Genomic DNA, 20,362 nt, shown 5'->3' on the forward strand with positions numbered 1-20,362 from the left:
CTCACCTGTCTTCCTCCAAACCCTTGGACCTTGATTCCCAAATGAAAGGCACACTTTACTTTCATCGGAAAAGAGGACCTTGGACCACTGGCCAACAGTCCAGTCCTTCTTCTCCTTGGCCCAGTGGAGACGCTTCCTACGTTGGCTCAGGTTCACAAGTGGCTTGACCCGAGGAACCCGACAGTTGGAGCCCATCTCCCGGATGAGTCTGAATGTGGTGGTTTTTGAAGCTGTGACTCCCGCCTCATTCCTCTCTTTCTGGATCTCTGCCAGATTCTTGAATCTTCCCTGTTTGATAATCCGCTGAAGCCCACGGTCATCTCTTTTGCTGGTGCATCTTCTCCTGCCACATTTTGCCCTTCCTCTAGACTTTCCATTGATATGCTTGGACACAGCACTCTGTGAACAACCAGCCTCCTTAGCTATGAACTTTTGTGGCTTACCCATCCTATGGAGGGTATCAGTGATGGTCTTCTGGCCAGTTGTCATGTCTGCAGTCTTCCCTATATTGAACTGAACTGAGACAATTGAACCAAACTGAAGCAATTTAATGACACCTGGGGAAGCCTGTGCAGGTGATTTGAGTTTAGTAGATGATTAGTGTGTGACACTCAGTTTAAAACATTCATGCCCTGCAAAATTTGGGCTGATTTCTTCACAGTATTCTAATTTTTTGAATTCCTGCTTTTGTGGGTTTAATGAGCTGGAAGCCCAATATATGTAAAAATAAACAAATAAATATTTGAAATCGTTTAAATTGTGGGCCCTGAATCTATAATCTATGAAAGTTTAACTTTTTGAATGGAATTATGGAAATTAAACAACTTTTCCATGACAATCTAATTTTTTGGAAAGGGTCTGTACAATGTTACCCAGTAAACGACTAACAAACATACAATATTAGAATACAGCAGCAAATGTACAACATTAGCCAGTGAATACATAACACTAACTAACAAACATACAATGTAAGTAAAAAAAAAAAGTTAAAGAGACTAATTGTTTAAAGTTGTAATGTGTTGCTGGCAGGAGTGCCAGCAGGTATTCTGGACCTCATGAAAAAAATCACATTGGATTCCCCCCCTTTTTATTTTTTAATTTTTACCTCTTTGTGGGGCCCCTGACTAATTGGAATTGGAAGGAAATTAGAAAGTCGCTCCCCCTCCTCCCTAATACGTGCAGGTTGCTGTGTTCTTATCAGCGGGACAACAGGATCAAAGTCTACACCGTCGCTGATATGAGAAGTCCAAGGTCAGAGGTTACGGGTGGTGCCACATTGTGCTGAAGCTGTGGGAGGAAAACGAGACACAAACACTGCTCACACACTCCGACCGCACACTAACACACTTTCTGCAGGTAAAGACACTTTTACTTGTTCTTGTTCAGTTTGGAGTGCAGCGTGTCTTTGAATGCCTCATGCGCAACGTTTCTCTATCACATGACTGTAGTGCAGGCTGCGCCCCTCAATGGGCCATTGATTATTGACTAGTCATAAATAACAGTGTTGTTTTGTTGCTCAGATCTGTCAGGAAAATGGGCGCCAGTGCACCAAAGGACAAGTGAGTCCGTTTATTGATTGGTTGATTGATTGACATTTGCTCAGCGTGTTGTTGGGTCAGGTTTCACGCCGTCTGGCTGGCCTTCTTCATGCTTGGCTTGGGAACGTTATTGCCATGGAACTTCTTCATGACGGCCACCATGGTGTGACATCCCTTCCTGTCAGCGCGAATAAACACTATTGATCAGAATATTGACGACCTGATCACTCTTCAGTACTTTAGCAGCCGTCTGAAGGACTCGAGCAATGAGACGGCGGCGGGTGAGGAGCACCGCAGCGTGCTGCAGGCCAGATTTAACAACGTGATGACGCTGTGCGCCATGTTGCCGCTCCTCATCTTCACCTGCCTCAACTCTTTCCTGCACTCACGGTGAGCCCTGCCGTCATCTTGCTTATCGAAGCGTCTAGAACGTCTTCCTCCTCTGCAGCGTGCCTCGGCATGTGCGTGTGGCGGGCAGCTTGCTGGTCATCATGGCCGTCTTCCTGCTGACGGCGCTCCTGGTTAAGGTTCCCATGGAGCCTGCGCCGTTCTTTGCCGTCACCATGGTGAAGATCGTGATCATCAACTGTGAGTTGGTTCTGCTTTTGCTTCACTGAGCGGTAAAGCCCGTTGACGCTTTCCTGTTTCCTACCAGCGTTCGGCGCCGTGCTACAGGGAAGTCTGTTTGGAATGGCGGGAGTGCTTCCCGCCTCGTACACCACACCCATCATGAGTGGTCAGGGCCTCGCCGGGACCTTTGCAGCCTTCGCTATGATCTGCGCCATCGCAAGTGTGATGAAGCCCACCTGATCGGATCTGCTCCGAGACCGGGACCACCTCTGACCTCTTTTTGCCTTTCCTTCCTTCCCCTCCTCACAGGTGGTTCGGGCGTCCAAGAGGCTGCTTTCGGTTACTTCGTCACAGCGTGTGTCGTTATTTGTATTTCCATTTTGTCATACATCATGCTGCCTAAACTGGTACACACACACACACACACACACACACACACACACACACACACATCTTGACCCACATCAAGCTGTGTGTGTGTGTGTGTGTGTGTGTGTTTAGGAGTTTTTCCAGTATTACGAACAGCAAAAAAATCGAGGCGAGGAAGATGAGAACGTCAACCTTGCGAACGAAGGTAACGATGGTAAGCGTTCTTTGCCGACTTCCTTCTTCCTCATCGTGTTCCTGGTGGTCTTCCTCAGTTGGTTCAGGAAGGGGCGAGGGAGCGGCCGGTGGAAACGCCTCCATGGTGAAGATCTTCAAGAAGGTGCTGCCGTTGGCGTGACCTCCCACCTTTTTCTTTATGTATTTATTTATTAGGGACAGTGCATAATGTTGAACGCCCGCAAAAAGTACAGCTGTGAATGTGCTCCAGATGTGGGTCTTGGCGCTGTCCGTTTGCTTCACCTTCACCGTCACCATCGGAACGTTTCCCGCCGTCGTGGCCGACACCAAGTCCTCATTGGCTGACAAGAGTTCCTGGGGTGAGTCATGAGGGAAGCGCCGCCTTTTCCTGTGTCTGACGCTGTTGTCATGTGACAGACGTGTACTTTGTGCCGGTTGCCTGCTTCCTGCTCTTCAACCTGTGCGACTGGGGAGGGCGGAGCCTGACGGCATTTTGCATGTGGGTGAGTTGCCAACTTGGACAAGGGGGCGGGGCCCACCAGCCCGCTGACCGTACTTCTGTCCGTGTTTGTCCAGCCAGGAAAAAACAGTCGGCTACTTCCCGTTTTGATTGCCGCTCGCGTGGCGTTTGTGCCGCTCTTCATGTTGTGTAACGTGCAGCCCCGCGTCCACCTGCCCGTCTTCTTCCAGCACGACGCCTTCTTTGCCACCTTCATGGTGGCCTTTGCAGTCAGCAATGGTTACCTCGCCAGTCTGTGCATGTGCTATGGGCCCAAGTGAGCGCCGCCTCTGCTGCCTCTTCCCGCAGTTTTCCTTCCTCTGAACTTTTTTCTTCATGTCTTTTTAGGAAAGTTCTTCCTCACGAAGCGGAGACAGCCGGCGCCATCATGGCCTTTTTTCTCTCTTTGGGTTTGGCTTTTGGTGCTGCGCTTTCCTTCGTGTTCAGAGCACTCGTTTGACGCGAGAACGTGCGCAGAACAAATGAGCAATGCCTTGTAAATATACTTGAAAGTGTTGTAATTGTTGTTGAACAGCAGTGGGCGCTGTGTAACATCCTACAACTACCTCACCCCAGAGAAGAAGAAACACCTCTTATTAAAAATGCTTTATTTGCTTTAATTCTGTGAAGTGTAAGCCAGTGCTTGGCATGTCACGGGTCTGTCTACAAGAAGAGAACTACTAAGGTGGGCCAAAAGGAGGTGGGGCTACAAGCACATTGCCACTCCCCCTGCTGGCGGTGTGAAAGATTGCAGCAGTTTTAAGGCACTCCCTTCAGACGATTTATGGAGGACCACGAGGTTCTTCTGGGTCACAGTCTGGCGCATTCAAACTCAGAACCGGTCTCAGAGGGCTGCGGCCTCTCAAGGAAAAACACCCTGTTGACAGGTGCCGCTGGCGCACAGGGAGGACTTCCCATCAGCACAGGGTCGGCATTGGGGGCAGGGCCAGCCAGGTTGTACTTCCTCTCGCTGCGAGGAACCTTGACCCGGCCCTGACCGTCCCCCTTCGGCTTGAAGCGCCTCAGCTTGACCGAGTCTTTGGCGTCCCGGGCGCACGGCAGCAAGACGCCCACGTCTTTACGGAACTTGGAGCTGAGGCCGAAGTAGATGAGCGGGTTGTAGAAGCTGGCTGACTTGGCGAAAAGGCGAGTGAAGATGCTGGTCAGGTTTGGCACGTGGAATCCAAAGGCGGACCACATGGACACCACAGCGTAAGGAGACCATGCCAGGATGAAGGCCGTGCAGATCACGATGGACACCTGACAGGAAGAGCAGAGTCATGAGTGGATGTCGGGACAATGCAAACCTCCACTTACAGGTTGCTCCAAGACCGGGGTCTCAAACTCGCAACACCGTATTTTGTGGACCCCTACTTGACAAGTAACTGGTAAGTAAAACACATTGGGAAACTACAAGTACTATGGGGAATAATAAACATTAAAATGAACTCTAAACACACAACTTGAGCAACTATTTACAAAACAGGTGTCGCAAGGCATGCTGGGAAGCCAGATGCACTCCAGCAGCGCTGTGCAAGAGGAAGCGCTGCCAAGTTGCTGGCAGCAAGGAGTAGGCTAGAGAAGCCTATCTGAAGAAGCATTTATGTTCTGTGCTTTTATTAATAAAGATTAAGAAGATTGGATGAGTTATACTTTTTTTTAAATACTTGAATCCCTTGATGCAACCCAGACTCTAACTCCACAGGCCCCCAGGTAAGTTGAGTTTGAGACCCCTGCTCCAAGAGGTTCTACATAGGATTCCTTTAGGAAGTTCCATCAAGTAAAGCTTCCTCTAACAAGGTTCTTGAAGGTCTTCTAGGTTGCGGCCCTGGACCTGCTCCTCAAGGAATTGCCCATGAAGAGGCACTGATGCAAGCTAACAGAAGTTAGACGCACGATGGTGACGTCTCTCTCCATCTTCCTCTGGCGATCCGTCAGGTCGCCCTCAGAGGCAAGCGCGTTTCCTCGCTTCACTGTGTTGATGATGGACACGTAGCAGAAGAGCATGGTGAGCACAGGCACGAAGAAGCAGAAGATGAAGATGCAGATGATGTAGGCCCGGTACACGGCAGAGTAGAGGGCTTTGGTCCAGTCAATCTCACATGTTCCATAGCCACGATCTGCATGGGGTCGACGGTTGGAGGTCAGGTGGAAGGGAGGAGTGCGAGGAAAAAGAGTGGAGGGAGGAAGTTCACCTGTGTAGCTTCCCCAGCCCAGCAGTGGCGCTCCAGACCAGAAGCCGGCCGCCATCCAGATCATCAGCAGACAGACGGACACGCTGGTCATGTGGATGTGATGAGCTGAGGAAGTGAAGGAGGAGAGGAAGAAGAATGAGAAGAGGGAGAAAGAGGCAGAAGAAGAAAATAGGAGAAAAAGAAAAAAAGAATGATGAAAAAGGAAGAGGGAGAAAAGAGGGGACAGAACAGGAAGAGGAGGAAGGAATAAAAAAAGAAGAAACCAGATGAGGACCAATCACTTCAGCAGGGATATCTTTTCTATGGCAACATGCCATGACCTCGGCCAGGGTGACATCCTTTTACGTAGCGTGTGACGCTGATAACCGTCAGCGTGTTGATGCTGCCCAGTCCAAATAACAGCGTGAAGAAGCCGTCCACCTGGAGGACACACACACACACACACACACAGAGGTCAGCGTCAAGCTCCGCCACCTTTAAGAACATTAAGTAATGCTACCTCGCAGGTCCAGATGGATGAGATCAGGTAGTCGCTGTCCTGGAAGACGTTGAAAATCTCGATGATGCCTCGAGAGTAGCCGAACACAGAAATGCTGGCGTCGGACACGGCCAGGTTAAAGGTCAAGTAATCGGTGGGCTGCAGCGAGGCCCTCTGGCGGTACAACACGAACAGAACGATGCTGTTCCCGAACCAGGACAACCAGCCTGACAGCAGAAGACGAGGACAACTCTGAACTCAAAATAGATACAAACCTTTTGATGGCTGGTTTCCATGACAACAGCCTGAAAACAATGTACAATTTGAAGAAGTTTCCATGTCAACACTGAGAAGCACTTTACACCACAAACAAAGTGACATTGCCACCTGCTGGTCCGGCATGCATGTTGTTAAAGTGTGAAAACTCACCCAGTAGCAGTAGGTAGACGCCAATGATGGTCTCACCCTGGTCAGACAGAGGGGGGTCTCGGCCTCCAGTGGGCGTCAAGCTGTTGTTTCTCCAGAGTGAAGAGGAAGAAGAAGACATGATGGAGTGGTGTTGACTGAGTGAAGAGCTTGTGAAGAAGACAAGAGTGTGGTTAATCTGAGGTAAATATAGAGACCTGATCCCTCCAGCAGACCTCTGACGTCAGAAAACACAACGTCAGAGGTCACACAGTGTAATTGACGAGTCTTAATTGTTGATTGTCAGCATTTGAAGTGTAAAAGTCTTCCTTATTTTCATAACTACATTTTTATTTAGAGTATTGACTCCGCCTCTTTTTCCTCCCCTCGGTGTGTTTGTACTCGTTGCCCATATAAGGCGCGCCAGACCTCTTTATATGGAGAAAAGTAGTTCCACGTCGCATGTCAAATACTGATATTACTTCGCATAACACCATCTAAACCTCCATTTTATCCATGTATTTTAGACATTATGAAGGGTAAAAGTGTTTTCAGCTAGCGCGTTGAATATTTGAAAGAGCTCTGTGGCTGAATACCGTCCAGAACTGGAAACTATATTCTACCGCGGAGGAGGCTGGTGGGGCGCTGCTCGGCATTTCCTTAAGTGGAGCGGAGCGTTTCTGGGGGGAGGGGCTTGTCCAAAATGTGTAAAATGTAACTTTTCAAGTGTCTTCTAAATAAGACTTGTGTCTCCCTGTCCTCTCCACGAAGTTTCTCCTTTGCTGCATTGTGGACGAAAGGTGATTACCTGGACACGACACAACAGGCGCGACTTGTTGCTAAAGTGCTTAGCACAGGCTAGCTGCTTAGCACAGGCTACCCCGTTAGCTCATGTAGCTTTATCGCTTCCGTTAGCAGACTCTGTCCCACCGGAAGCTCGCAACGCCGCGGGAAGATCCGCGTTGGACGCCGCCACCGCGGGGTTTCTTCCTGCCGCGGGTGGAGCGTTGTAAATGGGCACTAGAACCGGACCAGGACAACCGGGCAACGGAACCGCCACCGAGGCGGACGGAGGCCGGTTTGAAGTGAGGGAGTACGGCGCGGAGGTGATTGACAGCGGCTCCGAGCAGGACTCCGAATCCGGAGAGGATGAAGACCCCCACCGGGGGTCAAGCGGGGCTAGAAGAGGTGTGAAACGGGAGAGGGACGAATGGGCGCTTGCTCAGCAGTCCTCCGCCCCCTCCGGAGGCCTCAGCGGAGTTCACGGTGGCGTCACCCCGGGGATGCCTGGAGCAAAGCCCGGCAAGAAAACTCGGGGGAGGGTCAAGATCAAGATGGCTTTCATCGACAACAAACTGAGGCGATACACAACTTTTAGCAAGAGAAAGACTGGCATCATGAAGAAGGTGAGTGATGGCACAGATCACGTGATCAATGATGCTCGTGTAGTGTAGACTAGTTTTGATGTCAAGTTATGCCCTCCCCCGCAGGCGTACGAGCTCTCCACGCTGACGGGCACTCAGGTGTTGCTGCTGGTCGCCAGCGAGACGGGTCACGTGTATACGTTCGCCACGAGGAAGCTGCAGCCCATGATAACCTCAGAGACAGGCAAAGCTCTGATCCAGACCTGCCTCAACTCCCCAGACTCACCACCGCGCTCCGACCCGTCCTCTGACCAGAGGATGAGCGCCACGGGCTTCGAGGAGACTGACCTCACTTACCAAGTGAACGAGGCGGATGGATGCCCCGACATCACCAAGGTAACGACAGGATTAAGCTAACTCATCACATCAGTCAGGATGGTGGTCTCTGCCTGTAACACCTCCTCAAACATGATTTCACTTAAAACATCCACCAATCAACACACAGGTCACATGACTTCTTTTATCTGCAGGACCTCAACAAAGCTGCCTTCAGCACGTCCAATATGGCTTGCAGCACGACCTCGTCTTCTGCGACAATGCAGGTGCAGACCAGCGCTGCCTCCTGGCAGCCGTCTTCCACCAACGGGGGGGTATTGAAGACGTCGGCGGGTGTTGTCTTTCCTGCCGGCTTCACTTTGATGTCAGGTAGTGGGTGTCAGACTCTTTGCATGTTGCTTTTTCACTGTCGCTTACCCATCTTTGGCCCCACCCATCTCCGCACCTCCGCTCAGGTGCGTCACTGACTCCCGGCACGCACACCATCCCGCTCAGTCAGCTGCAGGGTCCCGTGGCCCCTGGCCCCGCAGTCACGCTACACGCCCCGCCTGCTCAGCAAACCACGCTGCTCCGCCTCCCCACGACTGTGTCACTGTCAGGTGAGCATGCTGCTCTGCCCAGCTGCTGTGCTGTGCTGTGCTGTGCTGTGCTGTGTTGTGTTGTGTTGTGTTGTGTTGTGCTTGTGTGTGTGTGTGTGTGTGCGTGTGTGTGTGTGTGTGCGCGTGTGTGTGTGTGCGCGTGTGTGTGCACGTGAGAGAGATTCTCACATCTGATGTGTTGTCAGGGGGCGGAGTCTCCCAGCAGCTGCAGAACATACAGGTCCAGTCCAGCAGTCAGCCAACCTCTACCAATGAGAGTAGCTCTGACATCCACAGTCCCACCTCCTCCACAGGTAAGAGCTCTGCCTACTGGACATATACACTGTAGGAGACCCTCTGTAGTTGGCTGACATGCCGTGTTTGTCCACAGCCACTGTGGTCTCCTCTTCCTCTTCAGTTGCCACTCACATGATGTACCCTGGAGGTCACACGGTCATGTACGCCGCACCCACTCCCTCTCTGGGTGACGGTGGCCTCACAGTCCTCAACACCTTCTCCCAAGCAGGCCACACCCAGTCACATGACTCTGGTACCAGTCCACCTCTTCTAATGCACCATCATTGATGTCATTCAACGTCTAACCCAGTTTGTTTGTCAGCGTCCGTCCCGCAGGTCTTCCTGGCGTCCCTCCCTCCAGTCACCGCCCAGATCCCAGTCTCTGCCGTGCAACTGCACCCGGTAACGCATCGCGATGCTCACACAGGACATTGAAGGTTGTAGTATCTAACTTGTTGTTTGTGTTCAGATGGTTATCAGCCAGCAGAGTGCAGGAGGCGGTGGGGGCAACCTGACGGAGCTTCAGGTGGTCAGCGTGGACGTGCAGCACGCAAAAGAAGACTGACCACTTCCGGTTTACGTATCGTGTAGGAAAAGAAGTTTGATTTTTTTATCAGGAAAACTGTGTCTTTTCTTCCAAAAAAAAAAAACATTGTTTTTACTACTTCTCAGTTCCTTTATTGTGCGAAGGATGAGATGATGTCATTGACGTGAATGTATCAACTGTGACATCATCATCTTCACCAACAAAGTGCCAAAAACTGCTTCCTTCTTCATGTCTGAAGGTCCCGCCCAGACATGTTCCATTCAAGGACACTCAGCCACACATCTATGTATTTAGGCCCTGTCCACACAGGAACGCTCCTGTGTTTTTTTTTGTTTGTTTGGGGGGGGGGGGGGGGGGGGGGGGTTGTGTGGTTTTGGTGACCTGAAAAAAAAATTCCACACAGTTTTGGATCAATAAATAGAACAGATCACTGGGTTAAAAGGATACACCTACATGTGGCGCTGTAAACAGAACTACATGACCCACCAAAAGCAGGAGAAGAAAGAACGCCTGCGCATAAGGGTCATTCTTTTCGACAAAGTGGAATTACGTCTGCGAGTCACTTTAAAGTATCAAGACAAGAAAATAGGAGAATGTTGACTTGAGTCATGCCATTCGAAATATTTAGATATTGGCTTTTCGGCAGCAGTACACAACCGGTCACTTCAGGTCACATGACGGCGACCGGGCAATGACGTGATTGTTTTCACAAAGTACTTTTGCTTGTCCACATGGCAACGACAAAGCGGCATTGTGAGATTTTTCCACTATGGAATCCGTTTTCAAAAAATGCCATTTCAGGGCACCTAGAGCACCGTTGCCGTGTGGATAAAAGGCTGAAACGGTGAACTACACGGTTTCGACTTGAAAAGATTTCCTTGTGGACAGGCCCTTACTTTACATGTATATCCCACCACACATACACACACATTTTGACTGTTAGATGAGCTTTGACACCTGACCCTCAATGTCTATGCAGCACTTGACTGGATTGTCAACAGCAAGTCATCAGTGATCAATAAATAATCATTATAAAATTAGCCTAAAGAGGGCTACAAATGTGAGGCTTCAACTAATTAAGACTTCCATCCACCCATTTTCTATATCGCTTCTCCTCATTGTGGGGCAGCACGGTGGCCTAGTGGTTAGCACACACACAGGAGATCGGGAAGATCTGCACGGGGAGTTTGCATGTTCTCCCCGTGCGTGCGTGGGTTTTCTCTGGTTTCCTCCCACTTTACAAAAACATGCATGTTGGGTTAATTGGTGACTCTAAATTGTCCATCGGTATGAATATGAGTGTGAATGTCTATATGTGACCTGCGATTGCGATTGACTGGTGACCAGGGTGTACCCCGCTCCAGCATACCCGTGAGTGAGGATAAGCGGCATAGACAATGGATGGCAATGGATGAATTGAAATTGTATTGTCTGTGAGCCTCGCCAAAACCACCAACTTTGTCATCAGAGAGGTGGGAAGCTCACTGCAGACAACCAAAGAGAAAAGTAACAAAAATAATGTAATTGACGTGGCTTGTGAAAAATTACAATTTTCGCTTCACAATCCTTTCCACAGAATGTGAAGCTTGAATTCACAAAAAAGTCAGAAACCACACATACACTTAAATGCATTAACAGTGAAGTACTGAATTATCTGCTTACAGCCACTAGGGGGGGCTTATTTGCATTGTACTTGGGGACTGCAGTGATATACCGTTATTCTTACTCTAATATACTCACTTAATTGCTTTCTTAGAACACACAGCTCTTACTATTTTTGTGTAATTTCTGCCAAATGCTGAATAAGCAACAAACATGGGTGACGGCCCTGCTGTTTAGCATGAGAGATGGTCTGCTGAAAACGGGTGAGTATTCACTTCATCTTCCTGTACTTCTTTAACCATCTCCTTCTTTTACACAAAGAACAGGTTTCTGTCTGTCACATTTCTTCTTCTGAGCGAGTTCAAGCGGGAACTTCGAGCAGCGCAGTATTAAACTGATATGACGTCATGTCCGGAGTAGCTTGCTGATGACGCATTCTCAGCGACACGCGCTCCGTTCTTCACGGTATTAGCAGTAGCTACGCTGTGTCTTTTCGCTACTTTCTTTCCAACTTTTAGTGAACAAGTGGGAACAAGAGCGATGTCTGCCGCCGTAGTACAGGGTCGGAAGAGGATCCTGAAGGATGAGGACATGACCAAGGTGGAGTTTGAGACTAGCGAGGAGGTGGACGTCACCCCCACCTTCGACACCATGGGCCTAAGGGAGGACCTACTCCGCGGCATCTACGCTTACGGTAGGCCGAGGATTCATGTGGCCTCCGTCGAGATTAGCGCCTAGTGCTAATGCTAACGGCGATAAACAACGAGATTTATTCAAAACCCATTCTTTCTTCTACTTAACGAGAAATAGAAACACAACTGCAGTAGAGGAGCCATGTTAGGCTATGAAAAGACTATATTGTTAAAAAGTCATGATTCGTCCTCTCTGTTAGCATTTTGCTAACATACCGCCGACGACGCTCGACCACAAGCAGAGAGCCAGAACAGAACCAAATCAAATTTGGGCCCACATATGTTCCTGAGACCTTATGAACACATTTAAAATATTTCCTCTCAGAACGAGTTGGATTTATTTACGTCGTGTTTCAGGTTTTGAGAAGCCGTCAGCCATTCAACAGAGAGCCATCAAGCAGATCATCAAAGGCAGAGACGTCATCGCCCAGTAAGAACCAGGCATCTCCAGAACCATTAATGTGACTAATTTTGCCTTATCAGCTGTTCTGTGTTGCATTAAGGTCTCAGTCTGGAACGGGAAAGACGGCCACCTTCTGTGTGTCAGTGCTGCAGTGCCTGGACACGCAGGTGAGTTGTGAAACCCAACAGTTCTTACGTCGTTGTCTGATTGCCTCATGAAGGTAATGTGACCTGGATGTCATATTTTGTGTTTTCTGTCCACAGGTAAGAGAAACTCAGGCGTTGATCCTCGCTCCAACTAGAGAACTCGCTGGACAGATCCAGAAGGTGGGCCCCGCCCCCTCTACTACCCTGTGATGATGTCCCAGGATGTTGGTTGTGATCGGTTCTATGTTTTTGGTGTGTTCAGGTGCTGCTGGCTCTGGGGGATTACATGAATGTTCAGTGCCATGCTTGCATTGGTGGCACAAATGTGGGTGAGGACATCAGGAAGTTGGATTTCGGTCAACATGTAGTTTCTGGAACGCCGGGACGAGTTTTTGGTGAGTCTGGATGAACGCCACCTAGACATTTTGGAATGGGACTTTGTGTGAAGAATGAAATGGGGATCATTGCTGGTTCGTGTTAAAAAAATGGTCCCGCCTCCAAACAATGGGTCAGTTGGAAGCAGATGTGACCATTTCTCTACTTTCAGACATGATCCGTCGCAGGAGTCTTCGTACGAGAGCCATCAAGATGTTGGTGCTGGACGAGGCTGACGAGATGCTCAACAAAGGTCAGACTTTGCCTGTCATGATGTGACCCCTCAACGGGAAATGTGAGTTTTGACCTTTGACCTGGTGTGTAGGGTTTAAGGAGCAGATCTACGATGTGTACCGCTACCTGCCCCCCGCCACTCAGGTGGTGCTGATCAGTGCCACGCTGCCGCACGAAATCCTGGAGATGACCAACAAGTTCATGACCGACCCCATCCGCATCCTGGTCAAACGGTTGGTGGCGCTCATCCCCGAGGGGCGGGGCTTGTTTGAAACCATCAACATGGGTCATTGTCTGGGGTGTCATGAGATAAATAAATTAAAATGACGATATTTCTCATTTAGAGAAAAGCTGTCTCGCGGGAAGAGGGCAGCCACAAGTCTCAGACTGTGCTGTGACATCGCTACTGTGAATGATAATACACATAGTATGGAAGTGGCAGTGTGTGAAGCAGGATTGGAACTGTACACAATTTGTAATCCAACCTGCACTTGGTGTTCCCAGCATCACTCACTCGCGACGTGTGTTTTGTTGGAGTTCACCAGTTTTATGGCTAGGTGGTGGAGTGGTCGTCTCCCAACCTGAAGGTTGAAGGTTCGATCCTGTGTCCTCCTATGATCATGTCGAAGTTGGGCAAGATACTGGACCCCGAGTTGCTCCTAATGCTGTCATCAATAGTGCTAATCAGTATCAAAGTGCCTTGGAGGTGGAAAAGCTCTACACAAGTGAGACACCATTTAACAGCTGCGGTGTTACTATCCAAGCAGAAGCTGTAGTAATTCTGTGAGTTATTTAAGATTTGTTAGATAAAAACACGATTGCTGCATTATGACTTCTATCACATGTGATGGTAAGTGTAATTCGGACCTGCTTCCTGGTACAACACTAAGCGTCATCGGAACTGTAGTTTTTAGCGTGAACATAAAGCTAATCTTCAATCTATTTTACATATCTGTACATAACTTCACATCAACATAAATGGTTAGTCGTAGCAGCTACAAATGCCGTCATTTTAACGATTCATAATTTAGTTTTTGTTTCAATTTAGGGAAAGAAGTTCAACAGTTAAAAGCATCATGTATGCAAAGTTACAAAACATTTCAAAATGTACCTGCATTGTTTTGTGACTCAGTTAAATAAGTCTGCCCAGTCCTATATTTTGTCGTTGTAGTTTTCTTAAACAACTTGTTTAAATGTTTAAATATAGTCTCATTCACGTGAACCAAATATCGTGGCGTTTCATCTTGTGAGTTGACTGTATCGTGACACCCCTATTCGTCATCCATGTAACTGTCTGACCCGACTGCTATGCTTGCAGTGACGAGTTGACTCTGGAAGGAATCAAACAATTCTTTGTGGCCGTGGAGAGAGAAGAGTGGAAGTTTGACACACTGTGTGACCTTTACGACACACTGACCATCACACAGGCCGTCATCTTCTGTAACACCAAGAGGAAGGTTTGTGCGCATACACACACAGTGTGATGGTTGTGCAGTAATGAGTGTACGTTGCAGGTGGACTGGCTAACTGAGAAGATGAGGGAGGCCAACTTCACAGTGTCGTCGATGCATGGTGATATGCCACAGAAGGAGCGCGAGTCCATCATGAAGGAGTTCCGATCAGGAGCCAGGTAAGATGGCTGACAGGGCAACGCCCGCGCCCCCACTGTTGCCTGTGCTGACATCTCGTGTATGTCATGTCCACAGTCGTGTGTTGATCTCGACGGACGTTTGGGCTCGTGGTCTGGACGTTCCTCAAGTGTCCCTCATCATCAACTATGACCTACCCAACAATCGAGAGCTGTACATCCACAGGTAGGACCTTCCATTACACACCGCAGACAAGCAAAACGTGTGACTTTTGACCTTTTCCAGGATCGGCCGATCAGGTCGTTACGGCCGAAAGGGTGTGGCCATCAACTTTGTGAAGAACGATGATATCAGGATCCTGCGGGACATCGAGCAGTACTACTCCACCCAAATTGACGAGATGCCCATGAACGGTAAGTTGTCACAGCAACCTGCCGCTGTAGGTCCAAGGTCAGTTACGTTATTGACTAATGCTGGGTTTTTTTTTTCCCCATCCACAGTTGCTGACCTCATCTGATTTAATGGCAGCCCCGTCCCTTCTAACTTTTTTTTGTGTGTCTTTTAGAGCAAACACTTTTTTGATAGCTGTGATATTTTTTTGTAAATAAAGTTCTTTTGGCTCCGCATTGAACAAGAATAAACATTTTTATTTCAAACATAGCAAGAAGCTGAATTTAAAAAAAGAAAGACATAGAAGTTTGGAAACACTTAACATTAAAAGCCTGTAAACCCCATAAAAAAAACATTTTGTCAAAAGTGACTTCCAAAAATATTCCAACTTTCAGGACATGCTTCTGGTTCTGCCAACCAAGAGGAACCTCACAAAACTTTTAACATCAAAGTTGGTGGCTGTGATTTACAGACTAGCATGACTGCATCAATTAATGGATGGATTGTTTACATCAGTGACAAGCAGCTAACAGTGCTACTAACTAAGCATGCTAACACCAAAAGTACTGATCCATGGTCAATGGATGTGATCAGGGATTAACTCTTGGACCACAACTTTCAGTCACCGCAGGTAGAAGGATGAACACAGGAGCTTCCTACGGGTTTCGTCTGATGAACCAGATCTCGTTGCGGCGCCGAGAAACACTTGGATTCTCATAGACGGCAACCATATAGTAATCTGACATCACGTCTTCTGACAAGCCCACCATCTCCCAAAGAAGTTCGATCTGGCGCGTCACAGTCTCCTCTGTGGTCGTTCCAAAGAACGTCCTAACAGAACCGTCAATGAACAGAACATACAGTGACAAGAACCTGCAGCAGAACCAAATGAATGAAATGATCCTGAATATGTTCCTCACTGATCTATGAGGAGCCTACAGTCAGGTCAACTTTAGAATTAGGGTTGGGTGATAATGGACCTTAGCATGTATCATGATATTTTTGTGACGTATCATGACAATATAATAATTGTACAAAAAGCTACAAACCTTAACCCATATAATACACTTGTCTCAATTTGTAAAGCACATTTATTGATAAACTACAATACAGCAAGTGCATTTATTGTCTACCAAACTAGATCAGTGCAAAGTATTCAGAATTCAAGTACACTAGGTCTCCAACCAATGAACACAATTGGTTCCAGACGACCGTTCGCAAGTCGATTTGTTCTTAAGTCGAAAAAAAATTAATATTACCAATGATATAGGTACTACATGTACGTGTATACACATATATATGTATGTACTGTATATGCGTATGTATGTAAATATGAGTTTGGATGCATTAGTAATATTAAACGAGGATAAAGAAAAAAACAATCATAAAAATGATATAATACATAATGAGAAATGTTATTTTCCTTTGAAGAGGAGTGGTCGAGCATACGTCGTGGTGGAGTTGGAGGACATATTGGAAAAAAAAGGACAAATCGTCGTCGTTAGACTCTTCTAAAAGAGGTAGTGTTCTGTGGGTGGTGTAGAATTAAGCAGGCCTATTAACTCTTCATAAACTTTAATCACATGCTCTGTCCGGGTTGTATCATACAACTACAACTTAGCCTTCCTCTCTCCCTCTGTTGGCCCCATTAGCAGTGTCACAGTGCCCTCTACTGGTCAAGCATGTAGCAGTATAAATATGGAGTTACAGTACAGTATAGGCAAAATACATGAAAAAACAGACCAGTTGGCTTGTGTTCGTATCTCTGAAAGTTCGCATATCGGATGTTCGTAAGTTGGGGACTTAGTGTATACAGTTTAGTAGCAACTGCAAATTACAAAACAGTAATGCAGCTAAATATTGTCCTTTTTCACTGAGTATAAAGGCATCATGTCTTTGGCTAAATAATGACATTGCAGCAGTCACTTCGTGCCATCGTTTACGTTTCGTGTCATAAGGAAGGCCATGAGCAAAAGTGTTTTGTATTTTTGACTGGGTAAGTGCTCGCTAGCTAACTTCGTCTCACACTTAATGACAACTATGTGTTTAAGCTTGAGATGGCAGAGCAAATTTGCCACGTTCCTACCTTTGTCCTCAGAGTTGCTTTGCAAACATTGCATATTATGGTCTCGTGTGCTCTATCAAAACCAAAACCCTTCCATACTACAGCGGTATCTCCCCGTCTTTGCTTCTCCTCCGCCTTCAGCCATGCTCAAATAGGGTGCGCTGTGGCGTGCAGTCACAGGAAGTACAAAACTATCATAATGGTCATTTTCTTATCATTGAAAGAATTTATACCAGTATATAAAAATTTTCGCCAAACACTATTTAGAATTAATAGGTTTGAAGCCCAACAACACAACCTCCATTAGAATCTGATGAGAATCCTGCAAGATGTCCAATGAGGAAGCAAAACTCTCACCTGGACAGGACTCTGACCGGGTCTCTGTGCATAATAACGATGTCAGAGTCAGAGGGTTGAGGAGGGTCATTCTGGAACTCAGCAGGCAGGTAGAACCCGGTGAGAACGTCCTTAGCGAAAGTCTTCCCGTCTTCCATCATGTGGATCGTGCTGACCACTGGCACCGTCATTCCAAGATGGCGACCTGCCGGAGCACACATTTCTCGGACCAGGCTGTGTGTGTGTGTGAGAGAGAGAGAAAGAGAGTCGGGTGAAGCCTGACCTGCTGAGTTCTCCTTGCAGATGAAGCGCATGAGCTTCATGAAGCTCATGGAGATGCTCTGCTCGTAAAGCTCCTCCCCCCGCGTCACACACGCCCACTTTCCAGCAGGGTACACTCTCTCCTCATACATCACCTCCCCCATCTACACATACACATGTGCACAATGTTTCTCCTGCTCCATCAATGTGGAGCAATAATTCATTGAATGGAACTGATCGTGTGACCTTCTCCTGACAGGAAATGGCCACAAAGGGGACGGGCTCCCTCTGCTGGTTGTTGCGTGTCATTTCCTGTATGGGTCCCATCATTTCTATAAAAGACAAATGTCAATCAGATGACCACACCTCGGAGCGCCACTGGCCCTGCCCTCTCACCTGTAGGCACTGACACCTGGTGTGTGCTGGCCACTGCCTGCCAGTGACTCAGCAGTCTGTCTGAGTCGTCTTCACCCATTGGCTCTGGGTTGTCAGTGATGTTACTGTCCTGTTCCTCCTCCTCCAGTCCCTCAAGGTCTTCCAAAGAGATCATTGCTGCCTTTGACCTTTGACCTGTCCAGACAGCATTTGTTTTAAAAGTTCTTCCTGTCTTTGACCGCAGTCTAGCTACCTATGGTCCTAGTTCTGCTCCAGTACGACTACTACCATTATTATTGTTATCATTGAATCGGCCGAATGGCGTCACTCGTACAAAACAGTGTTTCAGTCCAGCTGCTGGTTCCCGCATCTCCAACCGAGTCTGGGCTTACCTGACTGCCGGAAAGCAACCGAACTACAGCATGAAGTGGACCTATGCTAGCTTTAGCTGTGTTAGCATGTAGCTCAGTCTCCGCGCTTAGCACGGTTAGCAAACTTAGCGTGAAATTACTACATTAGTAATGCTAGCACAGTTAGCAGTACGGACACGGGGGGGAAAAAGTAGTGTAAGTTTACCTGATCGTATTCGCGCGCGCTCGCCAGGTGAGTGTGAAGCCTGCTAACACAGCTGTCAATCACGATGTCATCCACTTACTTCTTTCGAGCTGCTTCTTCTTCTTCTGGTTTAATGGCGGCTTGCAACCATGACTTCAAAGGTACACACCGCCACCTACTGTACCGGAGTATGCAACATGGGCCATGTAACTTATTTTATATTAATTCAGATAATGAAAAAAATGTAGATTCTATTATATAATCCTGTGCCCTTCAAATACTCTATCACCGCTCTCTGTGTGTATCTTTAACCCCCTTCTCCAACTGTTCCTAAAATACCCTCAATGCTCCATTCCTTTCCTATAATTTCAATCCTTTCCCTTAGCTTTGCACATTCTTCCCTATATTTCTTGCAATGCAACAATATGTTTCACATTCTCTGTAGTTTTACACTTCACACATACTTCCCATTTACATTTACCTCCCAAAAACATTGTTTTATTAACCCAGTGTGATCGAAACGTAGCCTAGTGTTTCCTCTTTTCAGTTTTTCCTCTTCACCCCTTGTGCATTGATAGATTTTTTGTATACTGTAATATTTCCTTCCGCTGCTATCCCCGTCCTATCTGCTTTGCCATTAATCCTTCATTTGTTTTTTGATAATTGCCTTGACTTCACCTTCACCAGCAGGTACATTTCTAATATCTGTTATTCTCATTGCTCTTTCAGCAACTCTCCCTCGTTCCCTTCCACCCTAGCCAAATTTTTATTTTTAACATACACCGTTGAAATAGACTTTGTTGTATTTGCGATAATACATCCTCTCGGCTTGATTCCATATTTTTAATACTATAGAGGGTTACCATAGAGTCCACACAACATACCTCGCTATCTGGTTTTATTTCCTCTGTCCATTGTAGACCGATGATAACTGCCATTATTACTGCTGTATAAAATGAAAGCTGATCTGGTAATTTAACTAATTGATGGTGGGCCAACATAGACCCCAATCCCAACCCTTCCCTTCTTCACTTTTTGATCCATCTGTATAAATATCCAAATACTGTAACTGTGATATTTGTTTCTTATATATTGAGTTGTTTTGGGTCCTTTTCCACTATCTTCCCACTTACTTTTTAACTCTATGATATCTAAATCTACCTCTGTTTTTGGAAACATTGTTTGTTTGGTTTGGTTTAGTTTATTTGAACATGAAGGTTACAATGGAATACACCTCATGAATCATTCTTTGACAGTTCCACATGTCCAAAAGGAGTAGGAAGAAGCAAAGCTTATTTGTGGGTGTAGAAGTGTTAAAATATACTTTATTTACTTTGTATTTTTCTGATTTATCTTTGATTATCCATCTAAAACTATTATTTTTAAATTAATTATACTCCCAACATTCCTGAATCACACTCTTGGCCAGGTTTCCATGACTACATCCCCTTAGTCCACTCCAGCATGTCAGCATGAGTTTCTTTTCCCAGGTCAGATGGCATGTCTCCAAACTCAACCTGCATTGCTTTTATCAGTGTTGATCTAGTTGCAAATCCTAAATGCTTTATGAATTAAATGCTTCATTCTATTTTAATTAATGCGTTTTAGCTGCAGCACTGTTTTGTTGTTTGATCCTTTTGTTTTGTTTTTGCAGGAAGCAGCTGATCGGCCCCATCCTTTTGGAGCCTATAAATAGGTGCAGTTGTGCTCTGCACTCTCTCTCTCTCTCTCTCTCTCTCTCTCCGCCCCGCCCTCCCCTCCACCTTTTTTATACCGGTTCTTGTTTATACCGGTGTGACCGGCTGTCCTATTTTGGGTTTGGTTTTGTTTCGGGATTTGGTTGTCTTTTTTTTTTTTCTTGTTAATGGTAGCAATGAGGTGACAGGACGACAGCCCTGTATAGGGTTGACCTGTTCACCTCACCTTTTGTCTGTTGGGCCGTCGCATCAGGACTTTTTCTTTGGGCAT

The 20,362-nt window shown here is 47.1% G+C and overlaps 5 protein-coding genes across 7 annotated transcripts; 3 read left to right on the forward strand and 2 right to left on the reverse strand.

Annotated features, from left to right (window-relative positions):
• The first annotated feature begins 799 nt into the window (after positions 1-799).
• LOC129182984 (equilibrative nucleoside transporter 1-like) lies at positions 800-7,267 on the forward strand. The gene is made up of 14 exons (XM_054779719.1): positions 800-1,356; positions 1,521-1,559; positions 1,620-1,701; positions 1,774-1,928; positions 1,987-2,126; positions 2,194-2,328; positions 2,418-2,515; positions 2,610-2,682; positions 2,750-2,814; positions 2,923-3,031; positions 3,090-3,175; positions 3,249-3,448; positions 3,520-6,453; positions 7,168-7,267. The coding sequence occupies exons 2-13, from the start codon at positions 1,534-1,536 to the stop codon at positions 3,629-3,631; spliced, it is 1,281 nt and encodes a 426-aa protein (XP_054635694.1). The 5' UTR covers positions 800-1,356; positions 1,521-1,533; the 3' UTR covers positions 3,632-6,453; positions 7,168-7,267.
• LOC129182986 (opsin-5-like) lies at positions 3,765-6,632 on the reverse strand. The gene is made up of 6 exons (XM_054779722.1): positions 6,274-6,632; positions 5,866-6,071; positions 5,687-5,786; positions 5,367-5,471; positions 5,068-5,291; positions 3,765-4,431 (listed from the first exon to the last, which is right to left on the reverse strand). Exons 1-6 carry the CDS (start codon positions 6,389-6,391, stop codon positions 3,982-3,984), a joined length of 1,203 nt encoding a protein of 400 aa, XP_054635697.1. The 5' UTR covers positions 6,392-6,632; the 3' UTR covers positions 3,765-3,981.
• Positions 6,493-9,488, forward strand: LOC129182983 (serum response factor-like). 2 transcript variants are annotated; one of them, XM_054779717.1, is made up of 8 exons: positions 6,925-7,655; positions 7,740-8,009; positions 8,144-8,318; positions 8,405-8,548; positions 8,734-8,841; positions 8,919-9,077; positions 9,147-9,226; positions 9,294-9,488. In XM_054779717.1, the coding sequence occupies exons 1-8, from the start codon at positions 7,263-7,265 to the stop codon at positions 9,387-9,389; spliced, it is 1,425 nt and encodes a 474-aa protein (XP_054635692.1). In that variant the 5' UTR covers positions 6,925-7,262; the 3' UTR covers positions 9,390-9,488. The 2 variants fall into 2 exon arrangements, with proteins under 2 accessions (XP_054635693.1, XP_054635692.1); XM_054779718.1 differs by lacking the exon at positions 8,405-8,548 and having other exon boundaries at positions 6,493-7,655.
• A 1,902-nt stretch (positions 9,489-11,390) lies between these two features.
• Positions 11,391-15,038, forward strand: eif4a3 (eukaryotic translation initiation factor 4A3). Its single transcript, XM_054779721.1, has 12 exons — positions 11,391-11,667; positions 12,023-12,095; positions 12,169-12,235; positions 12,332-12,394; positions 12,477-12,609; positions 12,762-12,842; positions 12,915-13,056; positions 14,142-14,280; positions 14,338-14,453; positions 14,530-14,637; positions 14,698-14,825; positions 14,913-15,038. The coding sequence occupies exons 1-12, from the start codon at positions 11,514-11,516 to the stop codon at positions 14,927-14,929; spliced, it is 1,221 nt and encodes a 406-aa protein (XP_054635696.1). The 5' UTR covers positions 11,391-11,513; the 3' UTR covers positions 14,930-15,038.
• Positions 15,039-18,560, reverse strand: soul4 (heme-binding protein soul4). 2 transcript variants are annotated; one of them, XM_054779731.1, is made up of 6 exons: positions 18,416-18,560; positions 17,861-18,034; positions 17,711-17,796; positions 17,487-17,628; positions 17,225-17,408; positions 15,039-15,633 (listed from the first exon to the last, which is right to left on the reverse strand). In XM_054779731.1, the coding sequence occupies exons 2-6, from the start codon at positions 18,012-18,014 to the stop codon at positions 15,459-15,461; spliced, it is 741 nt and encodes a 246-aa protein (XP_054635706.1). In that variant the 5' UTR covers positions 18,015-18,034; positions 18,416-18,560; the 3' UTR covers positions 15,039-15,458. The 2 variants fall into 2 exon arrangements, with proteins under 2 accessions (XP_054635706.1, XP_054635707.1); XM_054779732.1 differs by lacking the exon at positions 15,039-15,633 and adding an exon at positions 15,641-16,225.
• Between the last annotated feature and the right edge of the window lie 1,802 nt (positions 18,561-20,362).

This window comes from Dunckerocampus dactyliophorus, chromosome 6 (assembly GCF_027744805.1).
Source record: "Dunckerocampus dactyliophorus isolate RoL2022-P2 chromosome 6, RoL_Ddac_1.1, whole genome shotgun sequence".
NCBI lineage: Eukaryota > Metazoa > Chordata > Actinopteri > Syngnathiformes > Syngnathidae > Dunckerocampus > Dunckerocampus dactyliophorus.